Genomic DNA, 13,695 nt, shown 5'->3' with positions numbered 1-13,695 from the left:
AAAATTGTAGATAAATGTGACGTTTGACAGATCATCAAGCTGTGCATAGTGCCAACTTAAAAAAGAATATCTAGATTTCTTTAATCTTATCCATTTATTTACAATGGGAATGACAATTCGTGGTGAACATGAAATAAATTACCAGGTGTGGAATAAATTTTTTAAATCTTTCATCATATTTTAAAGATTGCAGATATCAACGCTGTTCGTTGGAAAGGGAAGATATTTTACATTCATCGAAGGAAAAAGTAGGTAAACTTGCGGAGCGAAGGTGGTAGCACAGAAAACGGATATCTGGCACTTCCGTTACATTTTATTTGTGTGTTCGTCGTGAAAAAGGAAAAAGTAAAAATAAGAATATGCGAGTATCATCGAAAATCTAAAGTGGACGAGGGTTATTCACGCGGAGAGGTATACAGGGCGTCTCTGGAATGTGAGTAAGTATAAATGGTTGATTACTTTTCAATGTTCCTGGAATGTTTTTAACGAGAAAACCGCGAAAACGACGTCACTATGTGACGGATTCGGTCAAAACTGGGACAAAGTGCAGTGCACTCTGGCACTGCGTTAACCACCAGGTGTTTCTATGCCGTAATCGTCTCAGGATTGGGTAATACCTGCCACTATACCTTGCCCAGTGATTTTTGCATAATAAATCGCAAGATAATTGATCTTGACATTTTGACAAAACAATAGCAACTTGTAAAAAGGTCGAATAAAACGACAGATAATGGAATTTTGAAAATCACCGAGTTCAACATATCATGTGATGACAATTTGTTGAAGAGGTAATTTTACTCATCTCAAGTCCTGAGGCTGATTTCTCCCTGTCTCTTTCATTGAACCACTAAATGTCCTAGAAACATCTTTTTCTCTTTCTGCCATCCCCAGGATACTTAATTTTGGCCCATCGTGGAAGGCATGTTTCTTACTTCATACCCTACGTTGGTTTATTTACTTTAGAACTACGATTGGATCTGACATATTACATTTTCTTATGCTGGTACAGGGTGACACGAGAGCCTCAGGATAGTACTACTGAAAAGTACGATGTCAGATGGGATTGGGAGTGGCGGTGGGGAAAACGAGGTAGACTCTCGTTCCTCTTCGCGTATCGAAGTTGGTGAATCTTCCAACCATAGGGAAGACGAGAGCTTGGATCCTGATAACGAATCTGCTCTTAACACAAATTATGACAGCGGTGATGGAGCAGTCCCAATATTTCGGTGAGGTATCTTCAATACAGAACAAAGAAATGATTTGTTCCTTACTTGTTTATTAATAAATATGTAAAATTTGGACTCAGATGTGATCGGTGTGACAACTATGAAACCATAAATAAGACAGCATTCTGCGCACATCAAGAACAATGCTTATTGGGTGGTGAGGCAGGAGAGAGTGCCGAGGGAATAGAAGGCAATGAGAATGACGGAGATGGGGATGAAAGCCATTCAGGACATAGAAATCATCGGAAAATGTTTGAGTGCGATGTCTGTAATATGAAATTTTCAAATGGAGCGAACATGAGGCGGCACAAGGTATTGACATCACCCTGCAGCATTTTTGCTTGCTTATATGCTATGGGCAACTACTCACATGGACTGAAACTCTTATAGAAATATGTAAAAACAACTTTCAATCTTCATTTCAGATGAGACACACAGGGGTCAAACCCTATGAATGCAGAGTATGTCAAAAAAGATTCTTTAGAAAAGACCACTTGGCTGAGCATTTCACGACTCATTCTAAAACTCTACCATATCACTGTCCAATTTGCAACAGAGGCTTTCAAAGACAAATCGCCATGCGTGCTCATTTTCAAAATGAACATGTGGGTCAGCATGACATGGTTAAATCGTGTCCGCTTTGTAATTATAGAGCTGCAACAATGAAGTGTCTCAGGCTGCATTTTTTCAACAGGTTAGATTTTTTCCTAATGTCATGTTGACAGCATTTACAATAGAAATATATGAATCAGAGAGGTGCTAAGAATTGCCATGGTTTCAGGCATGGGATTGACTTGGACAATCCTGGACCAAATAGCTCTACTTCCCTGATGGGGAATTGTACTCCTGGTGAAGCTATTCCTTCAGCACCTTTATCAGACAGTGGTGACAGTACTGGAAATAGATCGGCGGACAACGCTACTCCACCAATGCATTTTCTAACACCCCACGTTGAAATATCTATCCCTTATCAAGATCACGCATCCGATCAACGCAATGCAAGCCCTGCTCCATTGAATGGGGATAGTCCAAACAGTCCTCAGAGTGCAGACAGCAACAGCAATGCACCAAGTAGTAGTCACCATCAAATCACCGTGAATAGCAGCGTTATTCACAGGTAAACATTTATGAATATCTGGTAAATCTACTCAATTACAGCCATAACTAACACAATTTTTGTTTATCAGGAGTGTTGGCGGTTGTGAGGAAGCTATTACTCCATCAATTTCTTTGATTCCGATCAAACAAGAGCCAAATAGTAATGGTACAGACGATTCTGGAGCAACATCAAGCAGTCTCTCTTTACCATCTTTGATAAAAGTGTCACCTCTAAAGTCGTTGCTGAGAGATGATCTCCGGAGAAAATTATCATCGAACACCAGTGTCAGTAATTCGGGCAGTAATCTACACTCAAGGGGTGAGCCACCTACTTCAACCCGACCTGATCAAAAAAATAGCGGACTGCAGTGCACACATTGTAGAATAACGTTTCCTGATCAGACGTTATACTTTCTTCACAAGGGTTGTCATAGTGACAGTAATCCATGGAAGTGTAACATATGTGGGGAACAATGTTGCAATTTGTATCAATTTAATTCGCATTTGCTGAGCAAAAGCCATCAGTAGCTCGAACCGTGGGTGTTCAAAAGTGACATCGATTGAAATTGATTCGTCTGATGCTAGCAAATTTATTGTCTGCAGTGAAGATGTACCATGCAGCTTGAAGTGGTTAAATAAGATCGTGATTAGCTACGATCTACCTTGCATTTACCAAACAGGAGTTTTTTTGGTAATCAAACTGGGAGAGTTTTTACAGTGATTTAACGCGATATCACTACACATACACATATACATATACATATATCATTATTATACACAAACGGGTATAGTGGGAGGCAGAATAACGGATATGTAGAAAAAAAAGAACTGGATGAGACCAAAATGCGAAATCCGTTACCATGAAACCTTTCAAATGATCTTCTATTATAACTGACATAAACAAATATAATACATAATATACACATGATATAATGAAGCATCGAAGCAATAGTACAAAATACTTGTATCGCTATGAAAAAGGTAACTTATCGGGACCATCCGTTTCCAACCGGCACTTGAGTGACTGTGATTGGTAACTTGACTGTACATAAGAGCTTGTATGTAAAGCTCGTCAGATTTAAACGAAAGGGTTGATAATTATACCGTGCAATTGACGTTGGTACACATCTGATAATTAGATGATATTTTCGAAAACCATCTCTATAGTGGGACGTCCTACATATTTTTAGCTCTTCTTCTCACTGTACTCTAAAATTTTTTTATATTTATGGAAAACATTATAACAGGACACTTTAGTGCCTTTGAAAGAATTTAAAAATTCAGTCCGTTGTGCTGTCACCAAGTGAACTATCCGTCCATAGGGCTTTGAAAAGAAAATTCCAAGCTCTATTTGTAGATGTAATCTAGTTAGATAATTATTTTTTTGAATTGGACTCAATTGTTCAACAATTCAGACCATACAGTCCTAAAAAATTTATCGTCAAATTCAATTTCAGTTCGTTCGTAGAACAAGGTAGCTAAGATATGATATTCGATCTTAGTCGAGTACTTAGAAGTTAGTTAGAAAGTATGCCCATACCACACTGTCAACGTGTCTTCTACATACAACATGCCCACATTCTTTTCATTGGAGAATGTACCTGATTGTCACGTACGTTGATAATGTAATGCCAATTTCTATATCGTAGCGATACTGCATTGGGGATCAAGCTGATTGCGAGTTCAACTGGACAGTGTGGCATATCAATCCGTTCATTTTATTAATTTTTTTGAACCTAGTTAACACAATGATTCAAGATTTTCAACCAACATCAAGTCAACCCTGTATCCAGGTTACTAAGGAAATGAAACGAACAAATTAATATTCATTAAGGGATTCAAAATGCGTAATGTCATTGTTGCGCTCTTGTTAGTTAGAAAAACCCACGTACCAGTAAAACTGGCATTAAAGTTTATGTATAGGGCACAAGCCAAGGCGCGCATACTATACCGGTGGCAAAATCTGTAACATTTGATAAAAAGGCCAATGTTCATTATATTTTGGAGATAGGATGGTACGATATAGTAAGTACGAAAGCTGAGCAATGAAGTTCGATATTACGCCACATAACAATACATCGTAGAACAATGATTGTGTGAATAATATTGCTGACGATTGAAAGTTATCGGATTTTGTTACCGTTTGTATAAATATTTTTAATATAAATATTTGTACAGTTGGAGTTTAGGAAAGAAAATGAAGAAAAAAATTATTTCGAATAGTACCTATATATATTATAATAATAAAAAGAAAAAAAATATATATACATACACATATAATAATAATTAATATTTAATATTATCATGCTGCTGTAAATGGTTGTAGTTATTCAATAACTATTATGTATATCGAGGTATATTTAACATTATTATTTATTAGTAATTAAGTAACTTATTGCCTTGCATTCCACAAACAGAATACAGAATTATAGTACCTTAAGTGCACACGTTGATGGTGCTGTTGTAAAATACGAGGCTGACTAAAATTTATGTAACCAAAATGCCGTTCTCTCCGTATCTACTCTAAAACATCAAAATTCAAAATTTTGTTTTATCGTTCTCCATAAATCGGCCTGATAGTTTCTTTTTTCCTTATCTTTGACTCGCAATAATGTCTCTTTACCGAAGCATCATTGACAAAATAATTTCGTTTAACTTATGCATTCGTTATAATTTTGTGAACGTTTAACTGAGGATACCCAGAAGAAAAAATGGTTTTTATAATGAGAAAACGAATATCTATAAATTGATATTGACAAAAGATCAATTTCGGAAACGTGCCTCTTCGTAAAAAAAAGAAAATGATAACAGAGATCTAGACAGATATTAAATTTGAACATCGACTAAAATTTATACGTACCTGATCGATAGCTCCTTCGAACTTTGGACTCTAACTTTTGAAAAAAAATTTTGAAATAAAATATTTACGTGTCTACGAATTGTGATGAGATTCAGTCGCTAGCGTTGGAAGTATAATTGCGTATGCCTTATTCTGTGATTGCAATGGAGTGAGAAGAGAACTATTAAAAATATTGGCGAGATAAAATCAGTTTTTCGAACAAAAGCAAGAGTGAAGATTATAATTGTGATTTGGATTTTAGATCGCCTGTGGTATTGTTATTATATTAGGTATATTGTAATATATAAATAGACGCCACAAAAATATGATGGATGCATTTCATACTTTAAAATTATCGGCACACGTCGCCACTTATTTATAAACCTTTACGGATTAATAAATTATATATCTACATTATGTATAACGTAAGAATGAAGAAAAAATACGTTGATGTTACTACGGTGTAATGGGTACAACATAAAATATATAAATTATTATGTATATAATGTTATATATATGATATATATACTTATATATATATACATAAATATATATCTAAGCCACAGAGTCACCATTTCTAATTTATTTGCAATTTTTAGACTCCGAACCACTGAAGTTCGACGCAAAATTACAGCAACACGGATGATGACTCAAGAACATGTAGTATACATGAAAAAGAGGTTCAACAAAATAGGATGACTGCAAAAAAACTTTCAAATTTGTGCGAGTGATAATGAAAATATTTGATTATGCCTGTTGATTTTTGTCATTATTTTATTCGTTAATGATACAGAGCGTTTATATTACATGATGTTTTAAAACTATCAAATAAATAGTGAGTTCTATGAGTATAGGTAGGAGGGACCCGGGGGGAACGGGGTATACGGGACAAAATGGGGTAATCCAAGAATTGAAAAAGCCTATCCATTGGGGCAGCATAGGGCAGCCAGGGCTCCGTTCTACCCGGTTTTTTCTCTGATTACGTGCTATCATTTCGTTAATTTCAAAAAATTTGTTCAGGTGCTCCATTCTGCCCTCGGGGGGAAAAATAATATCATTTCTATCGGACAGCCCACTGTTGTTACGAGCCTGGATTAATTGGTCAAAGCAACAGACAAACAAAGTAATCATAGATATATTCAATATATCTATGGTGTGATGTCGAAATCACGATAACTCTTCTTGTTCGTTAGCTTCCCCGTTCTGCCTCAGACGTCTCCCTTACTCTAATCAATGAGAGTTTGCTAACTGCTCTGAATTCTTTAATTTCAAATAAAACATACTCGCTTCGTCGACGATGCTCGTATACAATATACATAAAACTATTACTCATCTCGTGATCGTGTTTTGAGTTCTAATTAATTTGAGAACAAACTTCGTCATTCTCAAGCCTATATTTATAGTCGGTACGCCAATTTTGCGCGCGGCACAATTTTTTGCGTTACATAATTTCGCTGTAGAAAACGAAATTTGAGCATTTTCGTACCGCGATCACTATATATTGGTATAAGAAATTAAAAATAAATTAAACTAACAATAATAGTAATGATAAAAAAAGAACGATCCTTGAAATAAATAAATGTTCAATCGAAAAAATATATTGCGTAATCTTAGTAAAATTGAACCTTTCGTATCGCATCATTATTTATTTTTTTGATTCATTATATTTTATTTTCTTATTCCAACCACGCGATTTGTCGCTGGATAAAATCCGGTCAATTGTACATTTTGTTAATTTTGGTATCGAAACAGACTGCGTCAGCGGTAAATTTTGAATTCGCTCAACTTCGTATGGAACGTTGACATATACCCGTGCATACGTTTACACGCAACGTTTCAAAGCTCGCGACCTCTCAGCAGCAGCAGTTGAGTCTGTATTTTTATCAATTCATTGTAATTCCTAATACCATTGGTATTTTAATAGTAGAATTCTTCATTTAGGAGCGATTAGCTTTGTGGCTTAGGATACTCTCGATGTTACGATGTATCTGCGCTATTTGCGCCCTTCTAGTACGCGGTGTGGATGTCATCCTTCCCGTCTCTCGACCCCCGCTAGGTCCTCCGGGTGTTTCCTCGATGTAGAGGTTTCCCCTGCCTCCTTCATCGTGATCGCGCCACCCAGCTACGACCGGCGTTTCCCGCTTCCGGTCTGAAACCGTGTCCCAATCAATGCCGACAATTTTAATATATACCTCCTACAATTGCTATACAACTAATCCTCTTACGGGTACCCCGGACGCGGATTGGAAATAATATTTGTATAGGATATATCCATATGGATGCATAATATGCACACGTGAGCGACGAACAATCGTGTCATGTGCCACGTGTGTTAAATGTTGTATAGCTGTTGTTATCGTTGAACGTCGTTTTCATTGATTCATTCATAATTATGCTGCTGCAGATATGAGCGCTATTGGAAAGTGTATTATCGATTTCAAGCTGCATTGGGTTCATATTCTCTGTCCTTAATAGACTTACCAAGAAGTTTTTCCAAGTATTGGCACCTGGTTTCAGGATCACCGGGGCTCATAGGTGCTCCCGCAGTTAATTCGGCCAGTTCGGCTTTCACCATCAGATTCAATCTCGCCGAGATTTCCTCCAGACCCGCTGCAACATTTGAAAGAAGAAGAAAATCTGAAAACTCATCCTAACAAATCATCCGTATTCTATCGTTCACCGCGAAACTATTTTGAACGCTGATCCAATAATATATAAGCTTCGAAAATTTAATTGCCGCAGACGAATTGGCGCCGATACTTTTTGTGTCTCATTTATTCAATCCGACCGCAACGATTCCTACAGCGTAGAGTGTACTTAGTGGTAATCATGCCTTCGGAGGGTGACTGATTAAATTTTTAAAATCACCTTGGCCACGATGCGTCAAAGGATCAAATTTTTAAACTCAATTCTTCGATTATTTCATATCGTTGTTACAACGGCAGTTCCCTATTAAATATAATGCCCGTCGAATAAAAAAGTCAGGTCGCGTTTCCTCTTGGAAAATAGGTTGACCACCGGACCATCAATCGGACCCAACGCGACGTTGAGGCCGGGGCTAATGAATGTTCGTTTCACTTCGGAATCGCGGGTGGCCAAAAGTAATTCAGCCATTGCCGTTTTTTATTTTAGTTCTTCTTTCACTACTCATATAATTCTATCCCCCTTGAATCTCATTTCAGAAAGGAAGTGCGGCGTTCTTTGGCTAATACTTTGGTATAGTTATTATTTTTCTAACTTTTTTTTTCACACGTCGCTACTTCAGGATCAGATAAAAGCAAGTACGGTATCGTTTCAGCGAAATTATACATATGCTGGAGCTGCGACGCCGATACTTTTATGCAGAACATGGGCGTCGTTGGAAATCGTGGTAAACGAGAAAGGGTCTTGGATAAAATACGAAGAAAAATACCGCTTCTTCGTATCTGTTGTCAACGTCGTTTTTTTGGTAGTCGACAGTTGTACATGCATGTACGGTACAATCGAATTGCAAGAGTCCTTCGGCTACTTTTACCGCAGTGAGGCCGGGCCGCATCATCTGATACGTGCCACGTGAAATGTGTTTCGACCGCTATGCGACTTTACATATTCATTCATAGCCGGCAACCGAAGCCGGTGTGTGTACGCGAATAAATATCGAGGTGGAATGTAGAATTACTTAATGATGGAGCGGATTGTTGCGCCACATTGAGCGACTGACACGCGTTTAAACGATTCAATTTTTATATACGTTCAACGTCGTCGTCGTTGCCTCGGAGCCTTCGGTCGTACCGAAGTCATTGCGGTAGCCGCATCTATAATTCAAAAGCTTAAACGGTCTCTCTTTTTATATTTCATGCACTCGATACACCCGTGAAATATCAACACCCACGTCCTAAGCTTCCGGCCTCTCCATGACTATATAATAATTTTATTAGCTACATGAATCCGCAATTCTGTCGTAACATTTGTTTTCGGTATAAAATGCGTTGTGAGGAAAAATTCGTCGTTTCTTCATTTTCCCCTTTTCTTTTTTCTCAGTTACGTGTGAACGTTTATTATACCGCTGCGATGAGGATACCGAAAATTTAGCTGTTTTAAATTCATTATATTCAACCGGTGTGGGCTGCAAGGCTCGGGGGCCACGTAGCCCTGCATCGAGATCATGACGCCGGTGTGAAAGGGTGAGCTTGGTTTTCGTTGGACATATACAGGGTCTCATTGTATAGCGCAGCGTGAAGTGTCGTGTGTTATTATAGTATATTATAGTAGTGTAAGATGCTGCTACGTCACATCCGGGCGCGGTAGGTCGAGCCAAGGTGAGGCGAATCCGTGATCAGCTCTCTAATGAAAATCCCTTCTTGCATTTTAAATAAGCGACGTTCGAATCGGCTATACCATCTCTTTGAGATTTTATCAGAAATAAGTTCGTTGAGAATAAAGTGAGGGGTTATTCGGTGATCATTAAACGATTCGTCTCTATGATCTTTTAATTCCATTTCCAGTTGAATTTGGTTCCTACGACCCTACCTGGCTCGAAGTTTCTCTTCATACGTCGCCACTGCCTCGCGTAGACGAGTGCGGAGCAACCGGCTACGAGGAAGAATACAACGCAAGCACAGACTGCCAAGACCAGGGCACCAGTCTGCCAGTCCCATGGGATCTCGGCGTCGTCTTTTGCCTTTCTCCTTTCATGAGGAGAATAAACTCTCTGTTCACGCTGCGAAGAAGAGAAAGAAAAAAAATAAAGAAAGAAAAAATTGTTAGCCACCGTCCATTTATCAACATCTAAAAGGCGGTTGATCAGCTCTCTTCGGAATTAGCAAAGTTCATTCGTCATTCGATTACATCAAAATTGCAGATACGAAGGAACGAAGGAGAAATGAGCTCACCGAGTCTTCTCTGCTCTCGAAACTCTCCTCTTGCACGGTCTCTTCGACGACTTCATCCTCGTCGATCGGGACCTCTTCTTCTGGTCGGCCGTGGCTGGACCGGAAAGGTGTGGATGCCGATCTTCTTCCAGCGTCATCTCGCCTTCCTGTACTGACTTCTGGAAACCTCCAAATCATTTTGGCTGCACCTGCTGCACCGACTTCCCCGTTCACTTCTTGACTCTCCCTCGACGGCAACCAGGACCAATCTAGCTTTAAAGCACGCAGTGGACCGCACAGAGCATCCTGGTGTACCGCGCACGGTTGCAACGTGACCTCTGGAGCACATTTTGTGCAGGGTAAACAACGCCCGGTTTTTGGTTCCCAATAATTCAACCCCGGCTGGCAGATCGGCTCTCCGGATATCTCCGTTTTCAACGCCCCAAATATTGCCAGGGTCACCGCAAGGAACACACTCGCACCGCCTCCCAGCATCACCTGCAAAGAAAAGGTGGAGGAACGGGGTCATTCAATGTTGTTGCGAGAATAATTGCAGGTATAAAATTGTATAATGATACTTCCGGTGGTTTCTCTGGCAGTCGCATACGCACAAATGTGTATGCGAATACATCTTCGAGTAACGCGGTGCGAAATATGATCGTACGAAAGAACGATACAAGCGCATACTCACAATCAAGGATAAGTTACCGCGCCGATAAAACGCATCCTGAATTTAAAACAAGACTTCGGACACGGCCTTGTTCGCGGTATTAACTATTTATATTTAACGGGACGTAAACGACAAATGACTTATCGAAATGTATCGCAATTACGTTTTTTTTTTTCCGGGTTCAATGGATCTTTGAGGAATGGGAACTTGTACTTTCTCCGAGATGTATATCTATCATCTGGTTAAATTTAGAGAACCATCACAACAATATTTAACGCATTTGGATCGGTTGGATTTTGATTGTCAGTGTTGTATATGTTACTATGTGGAATGCTATTCAATTGTAACAATCGTCTGTCCAGGGTTAATGGTCTTGATTCCCCGCTAAATTTTCCGTCTCATTTCAGCTCTTCTGTGTTTTCATTCCGTCCTTCAAGGACCGATTTCATCGCGGATGTAGCCGTAATTACGTCGTTTCCGAACCGGAAATGGGGCGGTTGGGCTCTTATTAGTTTGAGTAGTTGCACGATGAATTTCCACGGAGGATTTCGCTCCTGCTCAATAATAATATACCATAGAGTTTGAATTTTAACGACAACTCTCGATTCGCCTGGTGAAATTTATTAGTCACACAGCTCTCGTTTCATTTCATCAACTATACCGCAAAGCCGAATTCAGGCACGCATTCAGGAAATTATTTATTTATCGCTTGCATACATGCACTATTAAATAATATCATCGTGTATGTATAGTTTGTATACCGATATATTAGCGAGCCATATATGGCTGGTCAGTTTCTCTTTAGCTACTTAGAATTGCGCTAGCATCTCGTGTCATACTTCGGAGGGCGCGGGCGCCCATACGTAATCAAGAGGGGTTTTAAAAAAAATTAATTTAATTTTTTCCTCTTTCTTTTTATTTATTCACAATCAGAATACAACATTATAATTTATTCTGTAGTCCTCGGTTTACCTGTGCAACGTATAAGTAAGGAGATTCGAAACGCTGCAGTGTGGTGCTGCAGCTGCAGTATATAAGCGCGTGTAAATCCAATGTATAAAATGCGTAAGATAATTATTGTGAGGAAATCGGGGATATCGCGTTTCGTAGAAGTTCATTGAAATTACCGACATAACTATCTAGTGATAGAATAGTAATGTTATACCAATGCAGTCGTCCAGAGACATATAACGAATTCTCAACTAAGGCGTCGTCGATCTCCGTTTTGATGTCTTTGATATACAGCCGCGATATCAAGAACCATTCGAGTCTTATACCGGCGACTGTAACGACCGTCGCGTTTTTATTATTTTTGATTACCTCAATTACGCGTCTTTGCGCTCCTTCACGCCACGGCGTGTAATACACATTTTGCGTGGATGTACGGAGATTGAAAAATTTGTGAAAAATATTTCGCTGTATTATGCGTAGGTAATGTACACGGCTGTAATAAAATCTATAAAAGTAATCGTTTATTTCTCAATACATACAGATTTTATCACTCATGCATATATTTTGATAGGGTGTACGTGCGATATATGAAAATTATAAATATTACGCGGGAATGTGTGACGCGGCGCTTCTTTTTCTTTCCTGAAAATACAGTGCTTTACGTACACTATGGATCTATAGATCACGCATTTCGATATACCTATACCATAGGTATTTTTATATACACGCCGAGACGATGTATAGGCGCAGGTATAATATACTTACGCTGTTTTCAGTGGTGTCCGGTCTGTCATGATGTAACTATTGGGCTCCAAATACTCCAAAGCACGATTTTAGGTGATAATTATTTTTTTAAATCACACTCAAAGCACTACCACTTCACAACCATCAATGATTAAAACCTCGTTTCGTACGTCCGGCCGCTTAACAACGAAATCTCAGAGTAAAACACTCTTTGAACACGCGTTTAAATAACGCAACGCACAAGCACTGAAGAAGAATAATAGGTGCAAGCACTGGATCTGCAAAGCACGCGCGCACCTTCGTCACGGTTTTGAGCGAAAAACCAAAAACTTCGCAGTTTCATGGAAGGTTGTTGAAGTTCGTTTAAAATACCGTGAATTTATAAGGCTTAAAGAATAAATAATTGCAGGTGTTGTTGCTGGGTGAAAGGCAATGCAAGCGGAGAGACGAGGAGAGATGCTATCTTAAACGTAGTTTGGAAGGTGAAAGAGGGAGATGAAGAGGGAATACGAGGAGCGTTCAAACGAGAGCCTCCCTCTCGCACTACTCTGAGGGCTGGGTGGCTGGAGTCAAGTCGACTGACTCGGTACTGACTCGACTCGACTCGAGTCTCACAGCAATCCTCTGGCACCGCTGCAAGGCGACTAGTTTGACGGGTTCAACCAATTTCCGCCCACGACTAAAAGCCCCGGTTCAGCTACGGAGGAGAAAACCTTCGCATCCAGTGTCGGGAGAGTAAAAGAGAGGGAGATTAAAAAGAGGGAGAAAGAAAAAGACGACAAGAATCAGGGAGAGAAAGAGAGAGAGCACGTCTCTCCCTCAGAGCAGAGATTCAGAAGCATTTTTGGATCCAGAACCGTATTTGAAAAAGATTCTGGGATAATCTATTTTATAAATTGCGAAGAGAGGAAAAAACCAATCATTGGTCGCTTGACGGTCATTTTTTACCCGGGACGATAGGTCTGCTCCGAAAATTTGCCCCTAGAAGTCTGACACGGTATGAATTTCTCGGTTCGTAGTAAATAACGTTATCAGCTGTCGTATACAACTGTTTGTATCGTAGTCCTAGTCCAATGGAGATAAAAGATTACTCTCGGGAGTCTAGCGGGACGAAGGTCGAGCAACAACCCTTTAAGATTGCGTCTATAATGTGACGAAATTTATTCGTTTTTCAGTATTGTACCTATCAACTTCTCAACTTGTATTTTCGCGTTGTAATTCTGCACTCTCTCTATCTCTTGACGTATACATTACACATGCATACGTACACACTTGTATTTCATATATATTGTTTGCAGAGAGTGTAGCAGAGTTGTT

The 13,695-nt window shown here is 39.3% G+C and overlaps 2 protein-coding genes across 4 annotated transcripts; one reads left to right on the top strand and one right to left on the bottom strand.

Moving 5' to 3' along the window:
• Positions 1 to 211: 211 nt before the first annotated feature.
• LOC105693110 (zinc finger protein ztf-16) lies at positions 212 to 5,730 on the top strand. Of its 3 annotated transcripts, none has more exons than XM_012412808.3 (6): positions 212 to 433; positions 1,010 to 1,226; positions 1,307 to 1,538; positions 1,652 to 1,920; positions 2,008 to 2,343; positions 2,414 to 5,730. In XM_012412808.3, exons 2-6 carry the CDS (start codon positions 1,051 to 1,053, stop codon positions 2,850 to 2,852), a joined length of 1,452 nt encoding a protein of 483 aa, XP_012268231.1. In that variant the 5' UTR covers positions 212 to 433; positions 1,010 to 1,050; the 3' UTR covers positions 2,853 to 5,730. The 3 variants fall into 3 exon arrangements, with proteins under 3 accessions (XP_012268231.1, XP_012268229.1, XP_012268230.1); XM_012412806.3 differs by having other exon boundaries at positions 213 to 437; XM_012412807.4 differs by lacking the exon at positions 212 to 433 and adding an exon at positions 458 to 788.
• Positions 5,731 to 5,919: 189 nt separating this feature from the next.
• Positions 5,920 to 12,794, bottom strand: LOC105693113. The gene is made up of 5 exons (XM_012412811.3): positions 12,400 to 12,794; positions 10,035 to 10,511; positions 9,673 to 9,862; positions 7,645 to 7,773; positions 5,920 to 7,312 (listed from the first exon to the last, which is right to left on the bottom strand). Exons 2-5 carry the CDS (start codon positions 10,506 to 10,508, stop codon positions 7,101 to 7,103), a joined length of 1,005 nt encoding a protein of 334 aa, XP_012268234.2. The 5' UTR covers positions 10,509 to 10,511; positions 12,400 to 12,794; the 3' UTR covers positions 5,920 to 7,100.
• Between the last annotated feature and the right edge of the window lie 901 nt (positions 12,795 to 13,695).

The sequence above is a fragment of the Athalia rosae genome, chromosome 5 (genome assembly GCF_917208135.1).
Source record: "Athalia rosae chromosome 5, iyAthRosa1.1, whole genome shotgun sequence".
Lineage (NCBI taxonomy): Eukaryota > Metazoa > Arthropoda > Insecta > Hymenoptera > Athaliidae > Athalia > Athalia rosae.
This window is presented reverse-complemented; position numbering and strand designations above follow the sequence as displayed.